General features: G+C 36.7%; 6 protein-coding genes across 12 annotated transcripts; 4 read left to right on the plus strand and 2 right to left on the minus strand.

Moving 5' to 3' along the window:
- Positions 1–1,446: 1,446 nt before the first annotated feature.
- LOC105176133 (carboxypeptidase) lies at positions 1,447–2,776 on the minus strand. The gene is made up of 2 exons (XM_011098841.3): positions 2,443–2,776; positions 1,447–1,793 (listed from the first exon to the last, which is right to left on the minus strand). Exons 1-2 carry the CDS (start codon positions 2,711–2,713, stop codon positions 1,639–1,641), a joined length of 426 nt encoding a protein of 141 aa, XP_011097143.1. The 5' UTR covers positions 2,714–2,776; the 3' UTR covers positions 1,447–1,638.
- Positions 2,777–4,083: 1,307 nt separating this feature from the next.
- Positions 4,084–7,440, plus strand: LOC105176132 (uncharacterized). Its single transcript, XM_011098840.3, has 4 exons — positions 4,084–4,390; positions 4,899–5,251; positions 5,639–5,681; positions 6,577–7,440. Exons 1-4 carry the CDS (start codon positions 4,270–4,272, stop codon positions 7,020–7,022), a joined length of 963 nt encoding a protein of 320 aa, XP_011097142.1. The 5' UTR covers positions 4,084–4,269; the 3' UTR covers positions 7,023–7,440.
- Positions 7,441–7,771: 331 nt separating this feature from the next.
- LOC105176131 (ATP-dependent Clp protease proteolytic subunit 3, chloroplastic) lies at positions 7,772–10,868 on the minus strand. The gene is made up of 5 exons (XM_011098839.3): positions 10,456–10,868; positions 9,982–10,096; positions 8,953–9,128; positions 8,498–8,593; positions 7,772–8,352 (listed from the first exon to the last, which is right to left on the minus strand). The coding sequence occupies exons 1-5, from the start codon at positions 10,789–10,791 to the stop codon at positions 8,080–8,082; spliced, it is 996 nt and encodes a 331-aa protein (XP_011097141.2). The 5' UTR covers positions 10,792–10,868; the 3' UTR covers positions 7,772–8,079.
- A 1,423-nt stretch (positions 10,869–12,291) lies between these two features.
- Positions 12,292–15,063, plus strand: LOC105176130 (putative E3 ubiquitin-protein ligase SINA-like 6). The gene is made up of 2 exons (XM_011098838.3): positions 12,292–12,883; positions 14,194–15,063. The coding sequence occupies exons 1-2, from the start codon at positions 12,344–12,346 to the stop codon at positions 14,887–14,889; spliced, it is 1,236 nt and encodes a 411-aa protein (XP_011097140.1). The 5' UTR covers positions 12,292–12,343; the 3' UTR covers positions 14,890–15,063.
- A 1,557-nt stretch (positions 15,064–16,620) lies between these two features.
- CCB1 (cofactor assembly of complex C) lies at positions 16,621–19,163 on the plus strand. 2 transcript variants are annotated; one of them, XM_011098837.3, is made up of 5 exons: positions 16,621–16,781; positions 17,707–18,042; positions 18,165–18,289; positions 18,563–18,715; positions 18,782–19,163. In XM_011098837.3, the coding sequence occupies exons 2-5, from the start codon at positions 17,716–17,718 to the stop codon at positions 18,966–18,968; spliced, it is 792 nt and encodes a 263-aa protein (XP_011097139.1). In that variant the 5' UTR covers positions 16,621–16,781; positions 17,707–17,715; the 3' UTR covers positions 18,969–19,163. The 2 variants fall into 2 exon arrangements, with proteins under 2 accessions (XP_011097139.1, XP_020554267.1); XM_020698608.2 differs by having other exon boundaries at positions 17,714–18,042.
- A 952-nt stretch (positions 19,164–20,115) lies between these two features.
- LOC105176128 (uncharacterized) lies at positions 20,116–25,237 on the plus strand. Of its 6 annotated transcripts, none has more exons than XM_020698637.2 (9): positions 20,116–20,286; positions 21,193–21,367; positions 21,476–21,533; positions 21,610–21,744; positions 21,822–22,424; positions 22,495–22,638; positions 22,708–22,836; positions 23,929–23,970; positions 24,507–25,237. In XM_020698637.2, the coding sequence occupies exons 2-9, from the start codon at positions 21,252–21,254 to the stop codon at positions 25,119–25,121; spliced, it is 1,842 nt and encodes a 613-aa protein (XP_020554296.1). In that variant the 5' UTR covers positions 20,116–20,286; positions 21,193–21,251; the 3' UTR covers positions 25,122–25,237. The 6 variants fall into 6 exon arrangements, with proteins under 6 accessions (XP_020554296.1, XP_088733366.1, XP_011097136.1 ...); XM_088877240.1 differs by having other exon boundaries at positions 21,196–21,367; XM_011098834.3 differs by having other exon boundaries at positions 20,117–20,286; positions 21,234–21,367.
- The last annotated feature ends 653 nt before the right edge of the window (positions 25,238–25,890 follow it).

The following is a 25,890-nucleotide window of genomic DNA, read 5'->3' on the forward strand; positions in this document are numbered from 1 at the left end:
AACTTCTTAGTATGGAGGTAAATTGCTCTATGTTAAAAAGTACGGGAGGGATAAATTGTTATTTTTTTATTATAGGGGTAATTTGCTCATTTTCAATATCGTAAGGGGGTAAATTGCATTAAGCACATGGTGTAATTACATCAATAATTTCATAAATTAAACAGTACACCAATCCAATCAACACATCTATATAACAAATAACTATGAAATAAATCCCAATACAATCGCATGAAATGAAAAAGATACCCATACATCCAGTGCGACAGAAACTCATGACCTCAAATTTATATTTAGGACCTCAATCTGAACGACCGTATTATTTATAATGCAATTTACCTAGCCATTATTCTACTAAAATGAAATGGAGGGTATTCAAGAATATTTGTAGTATGAGTAGGACAATTCAAGAATATTCTTAATATATTCTAATTCTGAGGTATCGATTTATTGAATTTTATATACATTAAGAAAGAAAAATATGCATAGACGCCTCATATGACGGGTTGATGGCATCCAAAAGGCTAACTCTCTAGAGTAAGCGAAGTGTTATTGGATTGCGTTGTAATTGATCGCTTTCTTTCAATTATATAACAAATATAATATATATGCTATATTGTTTGGCCAAAAATTTGATTCAGAAAAACTTTCCTATGTTGTGACCAGCTATTATATGTGTGACAAGCTACAGAAAAATTATTATAAAACTAAGGCTCCATTTACTTTGTAATATAAGTTGTTTGGGTGACATGATTTAAAAACAGAAAAGAAAAGAAAAAAGATAAGAAAAGCGTGTATTAATTATATTATGTTTGCTCAGGTTGTTTGCATATTGAATTCTTTACTATAAGCAGTAATTAGTATTAGACTCTTGAATTAAAAATGAATTTTTATAATGCAAAATAAACACCTTATTTAGGTGGGTTAAATTGCTTATACAACCTAATAATGAAAAATAAACGGGACCTATATAATAATTCATAACAACACAAGGGCATGTACGAATACCAAATAATGGCTGACATCTCGCTTCCTCTCGAACTTTCTTCCTACCAAACAGAAAATTGAGTGCATATCCCTTTCACAATCCCTCCCATCCAACCCTTCCACAAGAACTTTTATGCGCAATTGAAGTACATGTAGCACAGTGGCTTCATAAAGTTGACAACTGCAAGATCTCAAATCAAATTTTTGAACTTCTAAACTTTTAGTAATTCCAAAAAACATCAAAAAGATTATCAGTTTAATTCTCCCAGACTTCATTTGAGCTTGATGTTGTGCATGTGAGCCTATCCCACACATATGTAAGGTGATCGCCACTTGCCCAATCGTCTGCCAGAAAACCAAAACAAAGGAAGAAAAACCGAACAAATTGAGACACATTCCGGGCGTTCAGTAACTATAATCTTCTGACACAAGATGAACACGTAAAAAGGTAAAATAGCCAGATTAAAAAACCAAAAAGGTTTTATTTCTGTTTGTTTTTTTTTTATAAGGACAATGTACGAAAATGCTTTACATTTTTCAAGAGCAGAGACTACGGAACATATGAAAGTAATTTCAGTTACAGAAAGGGAAGACCAAAAACAATAGATAATCACTATATGTCTTGGACACGATGTCCTGCTTCCTGTTGCATCATCAGTCATCATAAGAAGAGTGAGGTGCAGCGGTGCAGCCAGGATCAAAGGGATCTTCAGACCCACAACAATGCCAGTACTGGAAAACTTTTCCGGAGTCAGGGGTGTCCATGGTGCCGCCTGTATATACACTCTCAAACTTTCTCTTGGTTTCTCCTGGACAGCATAAAAATGATGAAAGGAAAATTTAAATTTAGAACCTATATCAGGAAAAATGCCTAAGCTCCTGTAAGACTTTACAATGATTGAGCAGTCCAGAGGCTAATCAAGTATAATTTCTAATTGTTTAGATGACATAATAAACCAGTCATATGTTGTAACCATCGGCAGTGTAGTAACAAGGAATCATTCTTGGAATCACTTCAAGTTTCGACAACATTGATTTCACACTCTTCAGGGGCACATGTATATGTAATGTTGTAAATGCAATTCACATAACAAAGGTGCACCACCACAATTGCCTCCTAATTCCAGGCTCGCGCGTTTACATTAAATTGAAATGTACATTCATGATTAATTCATCCATTCCGCTCAATAAATAAATAAAGATCATCACGTTGCCATATTATGACTTGAAAAGCAAGTAGGCAAATCGAATCACCTAAAAAAACAAACATTTTCACAATAAGCCTCCAATTAAGTCCAGTAGTCAACTATAGAAAAAACTCTAGACCCACAATTTCCAAAATTCACGAAACAAGTGATAAAATGTGGTTTTGATTAAGCACTCCAAAGTGAGAGTAAAGATACATTTCCCCAACTGAATTCCGGAAAGAAAAAGGAGAACGAATAATATGTTGAGTACCTCCAAAATGAGCAGTGTGATAACGGCAGGCACGGGGATGATTGAGCAACGGATCGAACTGGCTTTTGCAATTCTTGCAAGTCCTCAGAGTTTGAGTTCGATTTTCCGAACACTGGACTGATAGTCTCCTTCCCGCGCGCTGCTTGACAGAATTAGGGCACGCCGGGAGACGACGCAATTGAGGAACTCGAAGAATTGTTGTATTTCTGCATAATACCGGAGAATTTGAGATTGAAATGGATGAATTTGAATGTAATACTTGAGCAGCCATTAGGGCTCTTTGAGCAATAAATTTTGGGGCAGATACAGATGTGTCACCCGGGGACAATTTTGGATCGTTAGTTAATGGTATTTCAGTATTGGCACTAGACTTTCTGCAAATTAGTTTAGGGCCACTTAAAAGTTTTGGGATTTAATTTTGAGACAATTACTTTTACATCTGTTGATCTTTCACGTAATTATATAAATTATTCTTACTTTTGATATAATTATAAAATCATCCCTATCAGTGCTTTTCGGTCAAAAAAATGGCCTGAAAATATAAAATGTCAATAATGTCCCTGTCAATAAAGCTTTGGACAAAAAGACAAAATAAGACGAAAATGCTCTTTTATTATGCAGTTCCTCGAGGTGGTTTTCTGTAATTCCCACTTATTAAAAAGGACGTCAAAATAATGTTTTGAGGGAGAGCAATATGACTTCATATTGACATACCAAAAATTTGGCAACACCACAATGATCGAAGAATCTTTAAGAAAATCTTAAGATTATTAGAGGACTAGCCCTGCAACAAGAGTTAGCACTCCAATACTTAAGTCAGTAACAGATTAAAGAAGAAATAAAAGAGAAATTTGAAATAAATTGAGAATAATGGTGAGAAAAGATGTGAGAGTAATTTTGCCTCAAAAAGTATTTGCAATGGAAAGAAAAATTTGAATGCTAGAGTTTATTTCCAAAAAAATGGGACAATCAATTATGAGATATCAACCATTTTGTTATGTTTATCACTATAAATTATAATTTCATAGCATGCATAACTTTATATATTTAACGTTACAAAAACTTATCCAATTATTACAAGATCAAAATGCAGTTCTGCCCATAATATAATCTAACAGTTTAGTCGCAGAATTTAATCAAATTCTTGCTTTCCCTTCAGGAACGATTCTCCTTTCAAATGATTTATTGAAGAGCATATTTATAAACCTTCTGATTTACAATAAGTTTCAAAATTGACCATCTTGTCCGACTATTCATTTGCCCATGGTTGTATTTAACAGCTTCTACGAGGGTGGTTTAGTAATTTTACTTTTTATTTGGATGATTTCATCTTTTTTTTTTATTTTCAGCTCCTCGATAATATGGATGGCTTAATTATGCACGTAAATCGAATTTACATCATTTGTTAGTATAAAAAAAGAAGACCTAGCTTCGAATGTGGTCCGACAAATTTGCACTTTGATTCTACCATTTTTCACCAACGTGGGTGATTTTCAAGACCAATTTTACTGAAAATGTTGATAGGGACGATTGTGATCCATAATTATTATATTGGGGACTAATGTGCAATGATTTATATCTCCAGGGACTTCTTTGTAAACACATCGCATCTTGTTAGGGTTTGCCGACAACATGTCACAAAACGGAAAACGTTGGTTATGAATGCCTAGCAAAATTAGGGTTTGCAATTTGGCAAATTTGGCTTTAAGCTTACAATCAGATGAGAAGAGAAAGACGAAAATAACCTCATCCCTGTTCTCTTGTCATCCAATCGCTTTGAGCTGGAAATTCCTACAGAATCGCGGGTGATCAGAATTGACAGTAAAAATGGCAGGAATCAACAACTCTAACGAGCCAAGTACAGCGCCTCAAGCCGATCGATGGTACAACCTAACCCTAGGCTCATCTTTCAAGGATCAGAATTCCTCCAAATTCTGCACTTTTCGCTGTATGCCAACTCCCTCTACTCTCGCACTTTCTAGGATATGAGTGTCTGTCCATACGCGATTTGCATTAGGAATTGGTTGATTGATGTCACTATTTGTGCCACATTTATTAACTAATTTACTTGATTCTGTTGGTGGAGTGCTAATCCCTTTCTTCTTCTATGTTGTTTTGACTTTCTTTTGTTTTTTTTGTGTATTCTTTCATGGGCTAACTAAATGTTTTGGTGATGGCAAGGAAAGATAGATATTATTATACAATGTCTTTTTTCTCTCTTTTCTCCATGCGGGTTCATGCTGATTGAAACGCTGATTGGGGAAGAAAAACAAAAAACAAGACCATAAAATTGCATTTTCATTATGGCCCTTTCACGTCACATTGTTGCACTTTTGCTCTACATTCTTGAGTTACAGTTGCTTACATTAGTTTCCATAACTGGCTCAAAATTCGTTTCTCTGTGGTCACATCTGAAGTTGTCCATTGTTTTTGGATTTTATTTTTCTCTTTATCAGATGATTTCAAGCCAGCTTCAATTGATAAGAATCAGCGTGGCGCATTACACAAGAGCAAGGATAATAAGGTTACTGTTGAGTTTCAAAATATTCAACCTGGGAAGCCCAAGGTGATTTTCGAGGGCACTACTGAGGATTACAAGGATAATGATGCTGTTCTATTCTTTGATGGCGAGTCTTTTCGGTTAGAACGGTTGCACCGTGCTGTTAAGCGGTTGAGGCATAACAGGATGCTAGGTGAATCCGCAGGGGCATCAGCTGCACCAGCTGGATTATCTGATGCAAGCTCACCACCTCTCACGAAAGGGATTAAGCATCAGCCTGCGAACAAAGACACATTTCCTGCAGTGCCTGTGAGTTTCTTCTAGAATTGCTTCTAATCTTTCTTAAATATGAATTTTCTTTAAGTTTTTAACTTTCAAATGGCGTGTTACAAAGAAGATTGACAGATCGGAGCATATAGAATGAGTGCGAAGTTAATTTGCTTTTGCTGGATTTCATTATTATTTCTGATATCTTTGTTGTGCTCCCAGGGGGTTCACTTAATATTACCTCCTATCGTGAGACCCTCTTTATTTCTCATAATCTACTTGGACCCAGACTTGATTTATCCACAATGCTAAGATTTATTCTGAAATACTTCTGTTCTGCTTGTATGTGAAGTTGAGTGCAAGCTGTGCTTATGATTACTTTTTGCTGTTGTACTAATATACAAGGCTTTTACTTTCATGCTGGTGCAGGTTGAAGTGGAACGAATTGAGATTGGGGACTTCAGAAGCTCAGGTATGTTTATCTTAATTCAGAATTATGTACAGCATGCACTACATATGGATTTTATTCTCATTCTACTTCAGCCTAACCAATTCCATCCAGTTGGATTAGCTGTTACATTTGACTATCTCAGAAAAAGAACACTAAGTTCTCTCCTCAGTTATGTTAGTTCTGAAGGTTAGAAGTTTCTCTCTTGCTGCTTAGGAACGTCGGTAAGGAAGAGAGAGGCAAAATCAGGGCAATGCATGTGCCTTGAAACTGTAATGGAGAGAAAGAATAATTATTGAGGCTGATATATATGTTTGACTCTAGGAAGATACTTTCCGATTCACCTAGTTCAGTTAGATGTTTTTTGAGTCACTGAGAGTTCAGTTCTACATCTGATACCGGACAGGGGTGATTGTTAGTAAGAGAAAGTAGCGAGGTTGGTATAATTTTTCAAACTGAGGGAAGGTTTGTGTAATTAGTTAAAGCACAAGGGAGGCTGTATAATTATCTCTTAAGCTATTGAAAAACAGCAGGTGGTTCCCCTCTTTACCTTCTGGTACTATGAGAAGTCATAAGCATATGGTGGACAATATTGAGTCCTGTCTGTTTATTGTTGAATTTAGCAGTAAGGATGACATTATTCTCCAAATAAGAGTATCTACTGTTCCTGCAGTAAACAATTTCTAATTGGTCTGAGATACTGTTGAATTCATTGAGTTTAGGAGTATGTTTTGCACTTATTTACTTTGAGGGGTGGTGGTGTCCTCAATTGTCACTAGATGGAGTACATTTTCAAATACAAAATCATTTGTATGCTTCATAATATTTGCCTGAAGGTCCTTGTGGCTGTGAATGCATGCATTGAGATATGTTTCTAGTTACATGTAATAGTTCTTGATTCTTTTATCTTTTGGACCAGATGCAAAACCAAGACAGGAGAAGACCGTTGAGTACCCTGCGGCACAAGCAAACTCATTAAATCCATCACCGGATCTGAAGAAGGATGACCTAGATGAGGAACTGGATATAATGAATGCTGATGAAGATGATGGTAATGCAGCGACTGATGGAGGAACTATTGAAGTGAAAGAACTTGAGTTTGATATGAATAAACCACATCAAACCGATTCAGATGATGAGATTGCTGATGTTGATGCTAGTGATGATGAAGCTGATAAGGGACCTAATGCCGCAGAAGCACTGAGGGCGCAGGTAAATGCAGAGGAAAAAGAAGGCCAGACTTCTAGCTCTAGTGGTAGCAGTGGGAGTGAGAGCAGTGGAAGTGGTAGTGGTAGTGGAAGCGGGAGCGGAAGTAGCAGTAGCGACAGTGAAAGCAGTGATGCTGATTCTGTCAACTCCGTTTGAAAAATTAAAATTTTCAGGCTACCTCTGAGCATAGACATCTCAACATTGAGAATTTGCCATACAGATTACACCATTTTTTCAAATAAGGTTCCGAGATGAAGGCAAGCGCAGAGCTATTATTACTTTACGCCTGCCGTCTTGAGGTGGTGTCATGAGGAAACAGGCATTCTTTAAGTCTTCCTGTCAATTATTGTTTTATGAGCTGCATGTTGATATCTGAAAATAAAAACCTGGGCACGTGAATGTATGAAATTGCTTTACCAACTTTGCGTGCAGCATTTTTTTACAAATAAGTAGGTGATAACCTGCGCAAAAGAGAGATTAGGAGGACTTATTGCATTGTATGGAAGGGAAGATTTGTACTCACTTTTCATACTATTATGTACCATGTTAAGTCGGAATACATATTTATTCATTACTTCTGGCCGTCTTGTAGGTACATGCATTCTGAAAGTTCATATTTTGCAGCTGAAATTATCACACAGTTTATATATTGAAAACCAGCTGTTGGGGCTTTAATTGGCAGACTCTTGGTTCTGGATGTAATGTAACCCGGGCCTTTTGACTGGAAAAGAGGAAGCATTCTTTTTTTCTTCTACTTGAAAGATGTTCTTCCGAACTGCTATTTTTGTTCCATCTGTTAGATGTGTGAGGAACGAACCTTCTCCATGTCTAATTAAATCTACTCGAGATATTTAATTTCACGGGGCCCCGGGGGGGGGGGGGGTTAAGGAATCCAATAACAATAATTTGTGATGCAAACAAGTAGAGAAATGAACTCGAGCACAGATCACAAATTAACAGTGACAAGTTATTTGGCTCTAAGAGATGGTTCCATTTCTATCCTCTTACTTTTTCACAATGGGAGAGTTCAACATATACACACAATTCTTGAATGTCATATTTATCAGATGGTAGATTTTGTCTATCCTCTTCCTTTAACTTGATCTTCTATCTCCTGGTTTGCTGGTACACCACCAAAAATTGCCAAAAGTCTAGATGCGACCATGCATACAAGAAATATATGGCGCTGTGCCACATTGACGCGTGCCGCTTACTAATTCTGCGCTGTGCCTTGTGCCTCATCATTACCTTGCCCACTTGCATATCCGTTGTGTAAAATCCTTTCTTCTGACGGTAAATTCTTCTTGGCTTTTTTACTGCCTTCTATTTTCCAAAGATCCCACACCCGGGTTTTGGGTGGAGGTGAAGCATCTGCAATTGGTGCAACTAGTCCAGGCTTGCCATCATCAATGACTGCATCAACCAATCCATACTCCTTTGCCTCCCAAGCGTTCATAAAATTATCACGATCAGTATCCAATTCAATCTGTGCAATCAGACATGGGCCGGAAGCAGGGGAAAGAAAAAATAGTAAGACCCATAGAAAAAGAAACTGACAGCATTAATTGAACAACATTTGAGAAAAGAAAACAGGAGAGGGGTTGAGGAGGATTTAATGTGGATAGGCTGACCTGCTGTTCAGGCTTCCCTGTGACTCTTGATAATATCTTGTTCAGCTTAACTTTGTGATATGCCATCTCTCTTATGCGAATGCTCATCTCCGTTGCCTGGAATAACAAGCCACATTAAATTCTGATGAGTCCAGAAGGAGCACCAATTATCAGTACAATATCCCTTAATAAGATTGGCATTGCATCAGTAGTACATTGTTTCTGGAGTGAGTGAGTTGGGCTGTAGATCTAAAATCCCTCCCATGTGAGCTTTAGTACTTCACCAGATTCATAGTAGCCAATATTAACTGAAAATTAGAACTGTCTCCAGCTACTTTCAAAGTAACTTTCTAAAGTAACAGAGTAGAAACCTGACAGAGAACTTCAGTACATAGTTCCTTAATATTATGAGTAAAAACAAAGGGACAAATATAAACAACTACAAGTCCCCTAAAGGATTAAAAGTAAGCACTTACTTTGCCACCAGCTGTTCCAAGTGGCTGGTGGATCATCACTCTAGCATTTGGCATGCAAAACCTCTTTCCCTTAGAACCAGAGGCAAGGAGGAATGCACCCATTGAAGCAGCAAGACCCATGCAGATGGTAGACACATCAGCCTTGCACAATTTCATGGCATCATATATACCCATTCCTATATTAAGAAGTCGAAAGGAAGGTTTCAGGAATAGAAAGGATTTACATTCTGAAAATAGCCAGTAGAAGTTTTGCTGCTTTTGGTATAAAATACTTTGTATAAATGATTGGGATCTACGTTGCAAAAGAATTCAAAAAACAGGATATAGGTCCCAGCAAAAATAGACTAGAACATTCCAGACAGAGGAAGAGAACAGCTATATAAAAGGTTCTGATTCGTGATCAATTGTTAGAAGTTCCATATCGACCAAACATAATACTAGCTTGTGTGTGCGTATGTAATCACATACAACGTGCTCACAACACTAAATGGAAGGAAGCTGGAGCAAAGGTACTACTGTAAAGAAGGCAAACTTCAGAGGATGCATGTCAATTTGCATGCACGGAAAACTCATAAGTGCGGGTGCTCGCAACATATGATCACTTACGATGCTGTTTTCCATTGTTGCAGGGTTGAGTGAGGGGCTAACTCTTGCTTATACATCTAACGTAAGACACTATGAATCATATTGTAAAATCGAGGACTACAGCACGACAATGAGAAGAATGACCAAGTCCAAGTGTCATTTAGATTTAAGTGTTCCTAGCAGCAAATATCTTTAGAAATTGGAAGATGTCAACAATTCTTATTGTGAATGCTTAATAACTTATTCATATTATGCTTTCCAGAAGTCAGCATCTAACATTTCCCAACCTAGTAAGCTTTTCGGGTCAAAATAGCAAAATGAAGTAAAAATGTTATTCTATCAACTACTATTCTTGGTTGCAAGTTCAAATCATAGCGAATAAACTTTGATAAAAAGCAAACAGGGTAAGGCATATCTAATAAAGAAGATGGCCAGTCGACTCACCAGCAGTTACAGAGCCACCAGGTGAATTAATGAACAATTTGATGTCTTTTTTCTGATCTTCAGAATCAAGCAACAATAGCTGACTTATGATGAAGTCGGCTGTCGTATCATCAATCTGTTCAACATTAATTGTTTTCCAGAGAACAAGTTAAAACCCATCTCAAAACCACTCATTTCAATGAGGAAACAAAACTCATTACTTTCCAAAAAGATTCAATAAAATAAAATCATTCCCTTCATGTTTACATTCCGCTAGACCACAAATACCAAACCTTAACAACTATGAATAACCCTCTCCCGGATATGAAGTACTTTCTATACATATATCGCAGAACGATACGAAATGAAAAGGGGCAGCTCAAAATATTATCCAGAATCACCTAAGTGGAAAAAACTGATTATATGTCACAACATAACAAACCCATTTCAAAAATCGCAATTTATAAGAACAACAAAAAAGAAAGAGAATAGAACCTGACTGCCCAAGAAGATAATTCTCTGGCGAAGAAGCATGTTGGTGGTATCAAGCTCCTCGAATCTCGGCAGCCATGAAGGAGCTGCATAGTTCGATACCTCCCACTTGCTCGACAGACTATGATTTAGCGATTTCACCCGTAAGCTGCCTTTGCTTCTGCCGCAGCTAGCATTTTGACCAACCCAACTACTACTGGTAGTGGTAATTGGGAAAAAATGGCGAAAATTATTATGGCGTTGGCTGAAAATGGGGCCGTTCTGGCGGAGGAAAGCGGCGGCGGCAGGTCTTGGAGGGGTAGATAAGGTTCCGGTGAACGTTGCAATGCCACTCTCCATATCTCCCTGTTGATTTCTTTGCTTGAACTTCCGCTCTTTGTTCTTGGAGGAACAAGATTGGGAGTGTCTATACGACGTGGTCTTTAGATTTTTGCTATAGGGCAAAAATGTCTAAGGAGGAAGAATTAGTTTAAAGTCCTTGTACTTACAAATAATTCCAATATTGGCATGTAAATTTTGCTAGTTTGTCTTTTATCCTCTTCAAAACAAGACTTCTTTGGAAAAGTTCAAGAAAATTGTCTTGGAGATACTTAATTTATAATGCACGGATACGAACATCAATTTGAAAAAAATTAGAATGCAATACAATTCAGATGCAAATAGTATATAAACTTCATATACAAAAACATAAATATATAGAAAAATATAGACACAGGTAAAATGAGAAAGTCGTCGTAATTGATTATAGTATTGAAATTAGGTTAAAATAATTTTCAAATTATAATATTATTGAAAATTTTACGAAAATAAAGTAAGAGAATGAATTTAAATGGGCTAGTACTGTGTTTTTCAATTCATTTTGATATTTTTTTTTATGACAGGGTGTTTTGTATCTTGTAATTGGATTTATAAATTACCGTGTTCTTTTAGCTTTAAGTCGAACACTTGACTTAACTATCCTGGTATTTTTTAAATGAACTGATCAAACTAATATTACCGCTCATTAATTAATGGAATAATTTTAATCTGGATTTTCTAGATCAGTCATTAAATCAATTTTGGTATCTCATTTTCCAATTTTTTGATTCTAAACTTTCATAAAATAATCAAAGTCAGTCCACTCCATTAGTTGACCGTCTAAACTAACATAAAAACTGTTTCCAAAGGAAAAAATGAAAATAAAGACAGAATAAAAGGTCATTGCTAACATGGATAATTTTAATTTTGGTCCCATAAATAATTAGTTATTAAATCAATTTTGATACCACATACTCCTCTTTTATTTATGGCATGTGCGTCTTTCTGTTAGTTTAGATGGTCGATTATCAGAGAGTACTAATTTTGTTGGTTTTAAAGAAAACTTGGATCAAAATTGATGACGATAGAATAGAGAGTATCCAAATTGATACAGTGACTAGTTTAGGGATCAAAATTAAATCTACTCCTCATTTAAAGATTTTACAGAATCACATTATTTTATCTTTTTTTTCACCTTATCATATTTCAATAAACCTATAAAATATACTTAATTCATATACAAAATTTAGTAAATATCTTTGAAATATATTTTGATTTTTTGCCATGTTTGTTTATGTTTGTAGTTTTAATTTTAAGTTTTCAATATATGTATATATTCAATTTTGTATAAATTTTTTCGTAAAATGGAAATATATTCGGATTAAATAATGTAATTGCATTTTATATCTAACAGTGGTAGTGTCAAATTAATATTTTTTTAATAATAATACGTATAAATACAAGGGGCATTTAGTAGATTTGGTAAATTGAAGGGAGTGTTCTGCAAATTTCAGTTCAGCCCCTAGTGGAAAATTGATGAAAAACCCAAAGTGCAAAAAACGATTACTGTTTTGAGTCTGCTGCGAAGATTGTAATGGCGAGGTTTTCTGTGGGTGGAGATGATGATGGAAACGAAGAGGGATCCAGCAACAACAGACCCTTGCCCAAGAGACCCCGGACTTCCGTTCCCATCGTATACACCCTCAAAAGGGCCAGCGCCTCCTCCACGAATTCCGGTGGCCGCGCCGCCTCCTCGAACTCCCAAAACCCCTTGTCTACTGCGGCTGCTCCTCAACCTCCATCGGAGCGGGAGGTACGACCAGAGGAACGCAGTGAAGTAGATATAGAGTCTGAAGAGGAAAGCGACGAGGAATCTGACTCCCAGTTGTCTGATTCATCGGAAGAATCATCCGAAGAAGAAGAAGAGGAAGAAGCAGATCAGCTGAACCTGCATACAGAATTCGACTTTCAAACTGATCCACAAATAGATTTGCTTTTTACTGGGAATGGTACGGGTCGTGGGTCGGTGCCTGCACGTGGGGATGCGCCAGCGCCCGTTTCCGTGACTCTGGTAGACCCGGATGTGCTGGATTGCCCCATTTGCCTTGAACCTCTCAGTCCGCCCGTTAATCAAGTATCTTTAACTTTCCCTTTATTCGCTTAATTTCACGTTCCTTTGTAAGTAATTGATTGCTGGGTTTCTAATTCTTGATGTTTATATGTCTTCTTTTCTTGATAAATATTTGTTTTTTGCGTGAAATATCATCAAGATTCAAGCTTGCATGGCATTCTGACTTGATCTCCTATTGGAGTTGGTTTATGGGTATTATCTATGCTCTTTGCTTTTTAAAAAGATTGGGGCTTTCATTTCATCATGGCTTTGGTAGGTGTTGCGGGTATGCTAAGTGGTTAATTCTGTTTCTTGGTGCAAACACTGGAGGGATCGCAGTTCCCACATGAAAATTGGTAGATGATAATAAGTTGATAATAATTAACAAAATCAACCTAAGATGATTTTCTTTTTTCGCCGTCTTGTTTGTGGCACCTTCTGCATATTGTTTTGAAGGCATCGGGACGGTTGATGCAAAACCTTCATATAAAGGCGCCAATGGAGGTGCCTTCAAAGAGTTTAAAGACATGGTAATAGCAGGCTACTCTTGAGGGTGGAGATCTTCAGCCTATTTAAGGCTGAAAATATCAGCCAAGCTTTCATTAAAGGCATCATGTAGGGGTGAAACCCTTAGAAGCTGCTATTTTGAACCTGCTAACATCAGCCTTTCTTAGGTCATTGCAGCAAACATCGCTTAAAGATTAATTATTACAAAATAAGAAGGCAAAGTTGGTGTGGTTTATTAGTGAAGACTGAAATGAGTTGGCTTTATCAGAGCGGTGGAAAGAAACTAGTTTAATTGTAAGTGCTGATAAATAGCTAAATGTGTTGGACACTAAGCGGATAATTTATTTATTTACAGAATAATTAGTTTTTCCTAACAACGATCAAGAGTATGATGATGGTTGTGAATTGTTTAATCTTTCTGAAAATCTTTTCCATGTAATATAGTTTTTCAAATGCAAATATTCAAGTGTATGTCCAAGTTTTTCTTGTGTTTTTCTTGAGCACCAGATTAGGTCTTGTCTGTTCAATTCTGTTTGTTGTCTCAGCTGAACTTGGCAAACTAAACTTCTGTACGTGAATTTTAAGCTTGAACAAGGACAAATTGCTATTTCAGAAAATTCTTAGTCAGCAGCTCTTGTTTTATTTCTTAAGAAAAACTGTGTGGCTTAAGGAAGTTCCTATATCTTTTCTGCACTGGCTATTCAGTATAAGGACCTTAATACCTGACATAAGCCTATGGCATCAATTTTCATATGGTAATCCTACCCTATAAATGCTTCATCACTAGGTAATTATTAAGCTGATTTATTGACTGGATTTTAATATAGTGCGAGAATGGGCATATAGCGTGTGCATCATGCTGCATCAAGATGAGGAACAAATGTGCAAGTTGCTGCTGGCCAATTGGGTACAACCGCTGCAGGGCACTGGAAAAGGTTCTTGAATCAATCAGAGTCTCGTGTGGGAACATGCTGCATGGGTGCACAGAGTCATTAAGTTATAGTAAGAAACTTGATCATGAGAGGACATGCAAATACGCCCCCTGTTCATGCCCCCATCCTGACTGTAACTATGTTGGTCTGCCTAAAGGCTTGTACACTCACTTCGCCTCAGAACATTCAAGATCTTCCACACAATTCCGCTTTAACTATGGGTTCCCCATCTCACTGGACAATAGTCAGACTCATGCTTTCCTCCAAGAAAAGACAGAAAGTATACTTTTTATCCTTAACCGTTCTTTTGAGCCTCTTGGAAGTTTTGTCAATGTTATGTGCATTGCCCCGACTTCATCAAAGAGAGAATTCTCGTATGAACTTACTGCCAAAGATGGATTTAGCTCGATCAAGCTAAAAACCATAGCAGAGAGCATTCCACAATGGATTACACAGCCTCCTGTGAAAAAATGTGTTCTAGTTCCTAATGACTTTATAACCTCAGCTGGACAGCTCAAGTTGGAAGTAACCATATGGAAGGAGCGTGAATTGCCAATATCCTTTTTCAAGTTTACCTCAGATGGCAAGTAATTATATAGATATATGTACATAATATATCTATCAGAACTTGTATGTTATCTAACTTGACCTCATAGTTTCATAGTCTTATAAAGGCACCTTAGATGGACGGACGCTGTTTATTTTGTAGCAACTACAGGCTTAACTCATATATTTGATTGCTCTTACATGGGTTGCTTTTGCTTACGCCTTCTGGTCCATAAATAAGCTTGTGAATTGATCTGAAATGCACCTCTTGTTGCCAGCATATGCATCTAGACTCTAGAGCACTGGTGATGCTTTGTAAGCTTCTGCTCGTTTGTTTGTTGTGGATATTTAGGCTTCTTGGTTCAGTAATGTAACTTCAGTTGATATTGGGAGCTTTTTATGTCGCAATTGCACTAATCATATATTCGATTAGAGTGTTCTATACGTTGGGCATAGCAATAATTGGGGCGTATTTGTCAAAATTTAACAGCAGACGCATACGAAGCATTGGGCGTGCAAAATAAATAAAAAAAGGAAATTACATGGTACTTTCTGTATTTTGGTATAATTATATGTACATTTTTTATAATTTAGAAAATTATATCTACGAAAACAAATTCTATTTGTTAGTTAAAATTCACTGAATTTTGTTAACATTAATAAAAAGATTGAATGGAAATTATATTTACTCCCAATTAATATATTAGTGATCAATAACAGGATAAATATTTTTTTTCTTTTTAAACTATATATATGTGTGTGTGTGTTTTCTTTTTCATTTTGTTAAAATGATTTCATTTTTCTAAAATTTAAAATTAGAAAAAAAGTATTTTAAATACGAATATAACATTAAAGTTTAATTTAACGATTACAATATAATATAACTTAAAAAAGGTGATATACTTTTTTGGTACTTTGATCTTTAATTATTATATTCTATAAATACATATAATTTGTTAAAATATAAACAAACTAACAATTTATATTAGTTAATAAAATAAAATTATTATGTAACATCAAATCACAAGCTCCCTATTTTTCTTATTTTGCGCATGTAATGCACACTTTGTCAATAAACATAAGAGGCCTTTGTAGGGTTTACAATAATATAGGTTTTTAGCTAATTTCGCATAATATAGGAAGTGTATATATAAATATTTAGAGGGCAGAAAAATTTATAATATTTCAGTGGACAGTTTAACGATCACAAAAATCATGTTAGCATTAGATCAACCACAATTTAACGGAATTATTAACATAGTTAGATCAACCATATTTTTATATGGTTGAAGGGTGGCAAATATAATTAACCCTACATATTAATCAGAAGTTGAAATCATTAAAAATTCTGTTTTTAAAAAGTGGGCTAAAACACAGGCATAATGTTTGGATTCATTTTCTGAGTGTTTTGTGGAGATACATAGAAAAACAAAGATAAATAAGTGTGTATTTTGGATTTGTTTTTGGAGATAATTTAAAATAAGTATTGTATGTTTAATGTTCTGTTTTCGGGGACAAAAATTACTATTCTTTGTGAAATTATGACTTTTTTATATATATTTATGTATATGTATATATTTATGCTAAAACAGTTAAAAATACTTAGATAAGGTGTTTTTGAATGATGACAAATATTGAGTATATTTTGACTTGTCCCGAAAATATCTTAATGATGAAAACAAATATAGTGAGGGGTTTTTATGACTTTTTAAACAAAAATTTACTTAAAGATGTTGTGGAAAACTAAGTCTGATTAGCGTGTGAGGAAACATACCACAAAAGTTTTGTGGCATTTGTGCCTCGAAACATACCACAAAACTGGCTCGGATAACGCACCCGCACAGTCTCTCTCTCTTGCCCACATTCAAGAAAAAGGACCAAAACCAGTTAAGAGGAGGAAAAACTTACCTTACTCATTCGGGTTTTGGTTGCTGCAGGTACTTTCTCATGTTCCCACTTAGTTTTCTTTCATCCTCTCCCTCCGATTTCACCCCTACTTCCCATCAGGCATGTGTCTTGTGCAGTGTAGTGTAGCGTAGCTCCGTTGTCTGTAGGTACAATTATGCACTCAATAAAAGAGTAATTACAGTAGCCCATTTAAAACCAAAGCATGATTCCATGTGTGAATTTGGATATGTGTGCTGTGGACTAAAGATAATGCGAAATGAGGAAAGAAATCATATAATATCTATGCCTCAAGAATTGTGTTGTTTTAATTTGATACTGTATCTTGGTGCTGTGTTTTTCTTTTATGTGGATGTGAATATTCTTTGATTGTTGGCACTTTGGATTATCTTGAAAGAGTTTATCAGGGTAAAGCATAAAACCTGTATGTATGTCAAGAATGGAATGCGATTTCTCTTCCCAAAATTTCACTCGGAAAGTGCTCAGTTTGGTGTGCATTCTGACTATTAATTCTTGTGGCTTTATGAGTCATTTCATGTCATGTTTCGGGCATTAAACGGCGGTGTTGGGAACGTGTTCGTTCATTTTGACTACTTTAGCATATTTTATGCTCTGGAAGCATATAAAAATGAGCTGTAGCTCATTGGAGTCAGTCCAGAGAGTAGATAATTCAAGTTTGTCCAGAGTTGTTAGAGAATTCTTTTCTTGAAGAATCTTCGTGCCTCTTGTTGTCTCAATGATTTAATTAGGTTGTTGTTGATGTAGTTGTGTGTATCTTCAGTGCTTTCGATTGACTTTGTTACCGATCAATTTAAGGTCAAAAGTTGCACTTGTCTGATTTTGGCAACAACATAGGTCATATTTTTGAAGCTCGTAGAATAAACTACATGTTAAAGAAACAAGATTGAGGGCCTCTTTTGTGGACGAACTAATTGAATCATTTTATTACTTCTTGAGGCATCAGAAATGGCGACGAAGCTACTAATCTCTCCTATCTCTCATCGTTGCACGTTTTCTACCCAAGACCGGCACCACATTCACCCATGGCCTGGACGAGGTCAAATGCTAATGAGACGGAGGAGACTTGTAGTTCAGCTATCTTCCTCCCTGGACGATGCTCTATCTTCTACTCCCATAGCTTTAATGGAGCATCTGCACCACCAACCAGAGTCCCTCTTTCTATTGGCGGATAGTGCTGGCTACTCAGTGGCCAGTTACTACACTTCTCTGGGTCTATTCGTCATCTCAGTTCCTGGCCTTTGGTCCCTTATCAAGCGATCCGTTAAATCTAAGGTACGGTAGTCCTACCTGTTATAATTGGATATTCAAGTGTTGTTTTTACCGTCTCTGGAAATTCGAGTTTGTTCATGTATTACCTCCAGATACCGTAATTCCAAATTTTGGTGTTAGATCAGGTTGTGCAGAAGACCTTTATAGGAGAAGGGGAGGGGAAAAAGGCGCCTAACCAGGTCGCCGGAGAAATTCTTTCATTCTTTACTCGCAACAATTTTACAGTTTCGGAGAGAGGAGAGACGATAACGTAAGCGTCTCATACCACTACTATGCATTCCTTAAGCTTTTCAATGCAATTGTCTAGCCTGATGTGGGCCAACTTTTATTGCATGCCAAGTCAAGAAAAGAAATGGAGAAGGCATTTCTCAGTTTTCAATCAGCTGCCCTCAACAAAATCATTACACTGAATTTTGTGTTTTAATTTTCAGATAGAATGCTATACCAGTCTGTGTTGTTGCCGTGATGATGTTTCTATTGTGAAAACCAAACCAATGCCGTTTCATTTGTATTTCCCTTTCAGATTTGAGGGAATGATGATCCCAAACCGGGGCCAAGCAGCATTGCTTACGTTCTGCACCTGTATAAGCCTTGCAAGTGTAGCCCTCGTGCTTACAATAACTTTCCCAGACATCGGAAACAACTGGTTCTGGCTAACCGTGTTGAGCCCCCTCGCGTAAGTGTCATAAAATCTTGTATCTTTCCATTGGGAAAGAAAGACTAATACATTTGAATTTAACAGAGGAGCATATTACTGGACGAAAGCATCAAGAAAGGAGCAGATCAAGGTGAAAATGACGGTGGCGGACGACGGTACCCTGTCGGAGATAATCGTTCAAGGTGATGATCAACAGGTAGAGCAAATGAGAAAGGAGCTTCAGCTTAGTGAAAAAGGCATGGTTTATGTGAAAGGCATATTTGAAAGATGAAAATGCTCGATTCGATCGATTTTGCAGTCGGGATCCTATACAAATTAGTATTGCATCTCGTATCTGTGTTACATATACATGTCACGTGTATAAAATTCATATCACTAGTTTAGAAGATCGGAACGGTCAATTTTGATATTTAGTGTTTGAGAATATACTATTAATGAAATTCAATGTTAAATTATTTTTATTGCCCATGCAAGCAGCAAAATCAACTCTATATTTTACTCTTTTTCTCTCATATTACTGATTATTTCCATTTTTTTATATCTCCTCTATTATTTTTTCTTTTACATTATAGTATTTCAAATTATTTTAAGTCATTCCTCTTTCACTTGTCATAATTTACTAAATCCATTAAAATAGTAGAAAAGGTTCTCAATTTCATATAAAAACTTAGCAAACATTTTTAATTACATTTTCTAAATTTAAGTATATAGATTGAGTGTGCCAGCAAAACTAGTAATAGCAATTGCAACTTTTTTCAATTGTCAAGCGATAAAAGAACCGATAATTACACCGTTCTCTTTGATGGTTGGTGCAATTATATGTATTCTCCCTATGGTTTAAAAGATTACATTTAGTATTAATAACAACCATTTTTGTATAACAAGTAACTCTCCGTTAGTCATAATTCACTAAATTTACTGATATAAAGAAAAACTATATTTACGCCCGATTGACTTATTATTGATTTATTGCAGGTCAATAATTTTTTATGATCAAATTATCCTTATAAGGATAAAGATGTACACGTCATCACATGCATTAGCGTATGAAGATGTATAAGGGTAATTTGGTTAGAAAAAAAATTGTTTGACCTGTAACAAATGACTCGAGGGTAATTATGAATTTTCATTCGACTTTTTGGCTAATATTAGCAAATTTGCTGAATTTTAATTAATAAAAATATCTATTTGTAAACATCAGGTGTATTAAATATAATTTTATATAAAACTTAAGTGTAATTGCACGAAATTTCAGAGAGGACAATGTAACAATTCTACAGAAAAATCGCAATTCTGGAAAGGATTAGGCCCATTGATACGTTTAATTGACTTAATACAACTTAGGCCCAATTACTGAAACAAAGAGGCCAATTTTGCAGAGAAATAGGTCCAAGCCCAGATCAAGAAAAGAAACAAAGAGGAAGGTGGGGAAGTGGGGGAGAAGAGAGAACAGAAAGAAGAAAAGAGAAAAAGGAGAAAAAGAGGAAGAGGGGGAAGCAAAAATAGGAAAAGGAACAAGGAAAGTGAAAGCGCCGTGGCCGACGGAGCAGGTGGAGCCGCCGCCGTCTCCGATGAGGACTTGACCGTCGGTACGTGCTGATTTTTAAGCTCCATACCCAATTTAGGGTTTCTTTTTAAATGCATGGCTTTGTGGCGTTTTTCGGCCTTGCCGCTAAAGGCCCAGAAGGCTTAGCCCCTTGTGGAGCCTCGGCTGTGACCCTTGGAAGGGGACAATCCGTCGCGCACCTGCTCCTCTCCAGGCTCCGGCCTTTCGCGACTATAGGTTGTACTTCACATAAAGAAGTGGACTAAATTTATTGTATATAACTGGGATTGTTAATGGTACCTAGTTTAATTCGATGATTTGAAACCCACATCAAAATTTTGTGATCTTGGAAGGACTGAATGTGGTATCCTCAGCTTTAAGAAGATATAGAGTGTAGAGGCTGTTAGCGTTAGTGTTGCTGTCAAACCTGGTATCTTCATAGAAGAAAGCCGTTGGTTGGTAGAAATATTGATTAAAATGTTGACGGTTGCCTCAGAAGATGCTTCAAGATTGACAGAGGTATCACTCAGTTCTAATACGACTTAAATGGTATTAGTATTTATGTGTTAGATTGATAAAAGTATCACAGAGTCCTATTATGGATTAAATATTAATATTAAATGTCTAATTCTTGAGGTACGACTACGGCCTAGGATAATTGGAGTTAGGATCTGAGAGTAACTGAAGAAGTTGAAATCATAGCCAATTTAGTTGCTGCTGGTGTGTGCTTTGCTACATGCCTAATCCCAAAGTTTGATGATGTATCTCTTTCGAAGCTGTTATTTCTTATAAAATTAGACATAGATTGAGCTTTAGTTAAATATCTATGCTAACTGCAAAATTTATTGAAATGTCAGTGCGTTTCCAGCCCCTTTGAAAGTTTTTCTTTTGAATAGTGCAATCTGCAATGGCTATGGTCTGATAAGTTTCTGATCTTTTCTTCTTTAAGAAGTATGTTATTTGATGATGGAGGTGCTATTATGAATTAAGGTTCCGAGTGAAGAAAATATGATGGTTGTAATGAGAAATGAACAAGAGCATAGCGAGTCAGAAGGTAGTCGAGCAAAGATGAAGAAGAAGCATGATGGGGCATCTCGTCCAGCATGCTCTTGGGTGCATTTTAGGTATCATTTCATTCAATTAATCTGAATTAGGGTTCTATTCATACTGTTACTTTTCTTTTTTTTCTTCCCATAAAATATTCATGCTAATAATGAATGTTTTGTTTCTAGTCGTGAATTTATCAAGGAGTACACTGCTTCCCATCCTGAATCTTCAGGCTTGAAAGCAGTAAGGAATTGTTTCTTATCTAAATATACTGGTATTATTTACTTAGGAAGAATGGTTTAGTAACTGATTGTTTCAGGCCACAAAAGCTGCCTCAGATGCATGGAAATTGATGAGTCCCGAAGAGAAGGCAAAGTACACCAATCGTGCCCGTGAGGTATGGGATAAGTACTTGAGCACTACACCTGCTCGTGTTCCCAAGCCAAGAAGACAGGTATTTCTTGGTGTAGTTTCCAAGCAGTTGAATATTCATTGTTTGTTTGGCACGGATTAATGACCTGTATGGTGCAGACCAAACTTGTTACTAGGTGCTCTCCTGGTCGATTATTGAACGTGTTGCAACGACTCACTCCCGACCAAAAGGCTGCTGTAAAAAGCATGGGGTTTGGTAGTATCCTTAATCTCAGATGTCGAACACTGCGCCGCAGTCTGTGTCTTTGGTTACTGGAGAAGTTTAATACCGTCCGACGCAGCTTAGAGATTTGTGGTGAGCGCATACCTTTAACCCCACGGGATGTTGAACTGGTGATGGGGTTGGCATCTAATGGGAAGGATGTGGTTAACTCTGGACCTGATGAGTTGATTTCTGAATTACGCAAGAAGTACAATGCCACAAATCGTGGGATTTCTGTCCGACTCTTAGAGGAAAGGTTGGCATTCCCTGAAGCTGGAGACGATTTTAAAAGATCTTTTCTCCTTTATGTATTAGGCACTCTTCTATGCCCCACTGCTAGGTTGGATGTTAGCCCGTCATTTCTCCATTTTTTGACAAACATGGACGTTGTCCACCAATATAACTGGGGGAAATTTTTACTTGACCGGTTAGTTAGAGAGGTTGCCCGGTATCGTCAAGGGAAGCAACGTGCAGTTGGTGGTTGTCTGTTGTTTCTCCAGGTGAGAGTTAATGATTATTTATTTGGTGAACTTTATTCTGCTTAAATTTAACTTTTGATTTTGTTCACAGCTCTTTTACTATGAGAGCGTTGCTGTTGGAGAACCATCCGAACTATCCCCTGCTATTTTTCCATGCCTTGCCTCTTGGGGCGAGGAAGAAATTAGTGAAAGAGAAAAGCAAGAGAGAGAGCTCGGTGGTTATGGATGTGGAGAGGTATACTGCATGTATACTACAGGCACTTATTATAGTAGTGGATAATCAGTTTCTGGTGTTTTCATGCAGGTGGTCTGCAAGGAAAGAGGCCTTGGGATGGGAATGTTGGGGTGTAGGAACCAACCAGACAGCATTCATTTGGCAATAATACCACCAGAGATTGAGGATTACCCTCTGCTTGAGCAGGTTGGGTATCAGGTAGTTGCTATGGGTTATTATTTTCTTTAACATGTGCTATTTGCCTTGAATGGGTACTTCTGCTTTTGTTTGTTACTACTTTGTTTCCATGATTGTTCACAAGTCTCCTTGCATTTACAAAAGTTTAGCTTTCCCTGAATAGGTACTTATATCTGTAATATGCACCAGGACCCCGTGGTTGTTCCATCTTTGGGAACACAAATGTTGTAGTAGTGCTGCTATTGCCTCTCCCTTTATCTCATAAGAACTGCAGTTCAGCTGGTTTAACATGTTCAAGTTTCGATTTTGTTTTAAATTGTCTTTTCTTCTGTTTTGTCTGCAGAGTTGATTTTTTATTAGCATTATTCATTTTCTAATATATGTTCTTTTTATTAATCTCCGTGGCCGTATTTTTTGCATGAAGATCAAACATGATCAATGATCTAAGGAGTTCGTATGGTCTAAATTTGCTTATGATGGTTTTGTAAAATTATAATGGTTCATCTGCTGGAAATTGCTGCAACTATGCCCTCTTCTGTCAAAATTGCAATATCTCCTGTAGGCATAAGATGGGCCAGTCATTTTAAATTCCAAAGCATTTTGCTTTTGATTTTTCCTCTTTGGATTATGTGTCCTGTTGTAGCATGTGGTATGTTACTGTTTGTCTGCTCTAGTTTTTAATGGCGCACAACTTCAGCTCCCTTGCCTGAGCTTGTATTTCTGATGATCTCCTCTAAAAGTACCAATTAATTGCCAATCATTTGACTACTGAGATAACTAATTTTCTAGTACTTGGTATTTGCTGCAAATAGAACATTGAATTTTTTTGGTCTGAGAATGGTGAATTGTTATCAAGCTTATGTTATCTAATCATCTTTTTATATTTTCTATTTCTTTATCTTCATTTTGTAAGGGAAAGTATGAGTAGGTTCCCAATGGAGCTACTTGCCCTTGCCAAATATTTATAAGTGCATTATTGTAGGTTAGCAAAACTCTATTTGTGACTTGGATACTGACCTGCTGACAATCATTGTTAAATTCATCACTCACTTTTATCTGTTAGCTTTCCCTATTTAAGCCTGTCGGTAACCTGTGTATTTTTTACATTTACAGGCTGGGGTAGATCAAGTTAATGGTGGCATGATCACGGCAGAGGTAACCGATTGTTCCATCTCGTTTTTGAGATCTTGTAAAAGTTACTTCCTTATAGCATATGATTTTGTGTGAGATGGGAAGAATAAATGTTTTAAGCCATAGAAGAACAGAAGTCAACCATACAGTTTTCCTGAAAGAGGAAGAGACATTATCATATTATCACGAAATGAAATGTGTTTTTATTGAGAACTCCAAGACGAATGGGAATAAATGTCATAACATCATCATACTGCCTTTTTCTCCTTCCCTTTCCCCCCTCCACTGAGATGCAGCACATCATTGTACATACTGTTGATCTTAATATGGATTTAACATCATTAAGTTTTATGATCTGCTAAATGATGTGAATTTAAAATGTCAGCTTTGACGCTCGTTTTATATACCTTCTCCGCAGGGGAAGAAATCACCTGCCTTATGGATGTATTAGGGATATACTTCTTTTGTGTGGAATACTGCTATCATTTGCATTTTATTGGTAGAACTTTTTGTGATGCAATCTGTCATGGGATAAAGAGTTCATTGCTATGTTTCTTCAGGAAAATATGCCCATGAGCGGCAATGAGGGCAATGCAGTCTGCGTGGATATTGAAATTGCTGATCCAGTCAGAGCACCCTGTCGAAATGCCCAATACGGTTGCGCAGAAATTGTGGATTACACCAAGAGAAAAGAGCACGAAGAGGTCTGCCTTTGTGCACCTTGTGCTTGCCCCATTCGGAAGTGCCATTTTGTTGGCTCATCCATGCAGTTATCAGAGCATTTCAGCAGTAAGCATTGGGACTCAGGAAGACGTTTCCAGTACAACAGCCCTTTGCCCATCACCTTAAACAAGAACGAAACATTCCTTGTTCTACAAGCTGAGAAGGATGGTATTCTTTTCCTCCTCAATAAAGGAACGGAGAGTATCGGCCATACCGTCATGATAACTTGCATAAGCCCAAGTTCATCAAAGGAACAGTATTTGTACGATATCGTGTCCGAAAGGGGAAATAGCTGTCTCAGGTTGAAGTCATACACGAATAATTATCCGGGTAGGGTGGAAGGATCTCCTCCTGTGGATTTCCTCCTTGTTCCGTTTGGTTTTTTAAACCCAACTGGGAAGCTAGATCTAGAAATGTGTATATGGAACTCAACAGATATAGGAGCTGACTGATCTAAAACGAGCGCTTGCTCTTGCTGTCTCTCCCCATCTGTTGGTCGCTGTCTAAATTCTTGCGACGTGTATGTAGTGGCTTTCTGGTAAGAAATGTATTTTTCCGACTTGTTGTACGCCTAATCTCATACAAAAAAAATGCAGGTGATACAATGCAGCAACTAGCATTTGGAATGCTGAGGAGAAGCGATTGTCCTCCCGCTCTTCTGTTGATGTTATTGGTTCATTATTCTATGTTTAACTCTCCACTCTCGAGTACAAGAAAAAGGGACTAATTAATAAATGGTGAGATTGAGATTTCAAAATTCTACTGTCAAAAAGTTTTGTATTTAATTCTTAGATCATTTGATTGCAAGTATGAAACAAATTTATTCTATAAATTTTAACATTTTATTTATTTAAACACGTGCAACATTTAAATTATTACAGGGGCCACATTTCATTTTGACTCAATCCTTTCGGTTGTGAATTCTCAACCTTACGAATCACAAAAACACAAGGCCTCGTTAGTGAATTACGTTCCCTTAAATATTGAAGAATATCAAAATATTCTGATACAAAATTGTTTGAAATTCTTTCTCCAAATTCTTGGACCGACTTCAAATCTATGAATTCCGATATAGGTCTGAGAGAATAATGAAGGCAATTTGTGGTAAGTTGAGTTGTCGGTGCAATAGAGTGAAGGGTATGTCGTCCAAACTTTAACTTTGACAACAGAAAAGATAGTGGTTTTATTGGTCCTATACACTACTTATTTTGATGCGATGAG

The sequence above is a fragment of the Sesamum indicum genome, linkage group LG13, assembly GCF_026168435.1.
Source record: "Sesamum indicum cultivar Baizhima isolate 11 linkage group LG13, ASM2616843v1, whole genome shotgun sequence".
NCBI classification, from domain to species: domain Eukaryota; kingdom Viridiplantae; phylum Streptophyta; class Magnoliopsida; order Lamiales; family Pedaliaceae; genus Sesamum; species Sesamum indicum.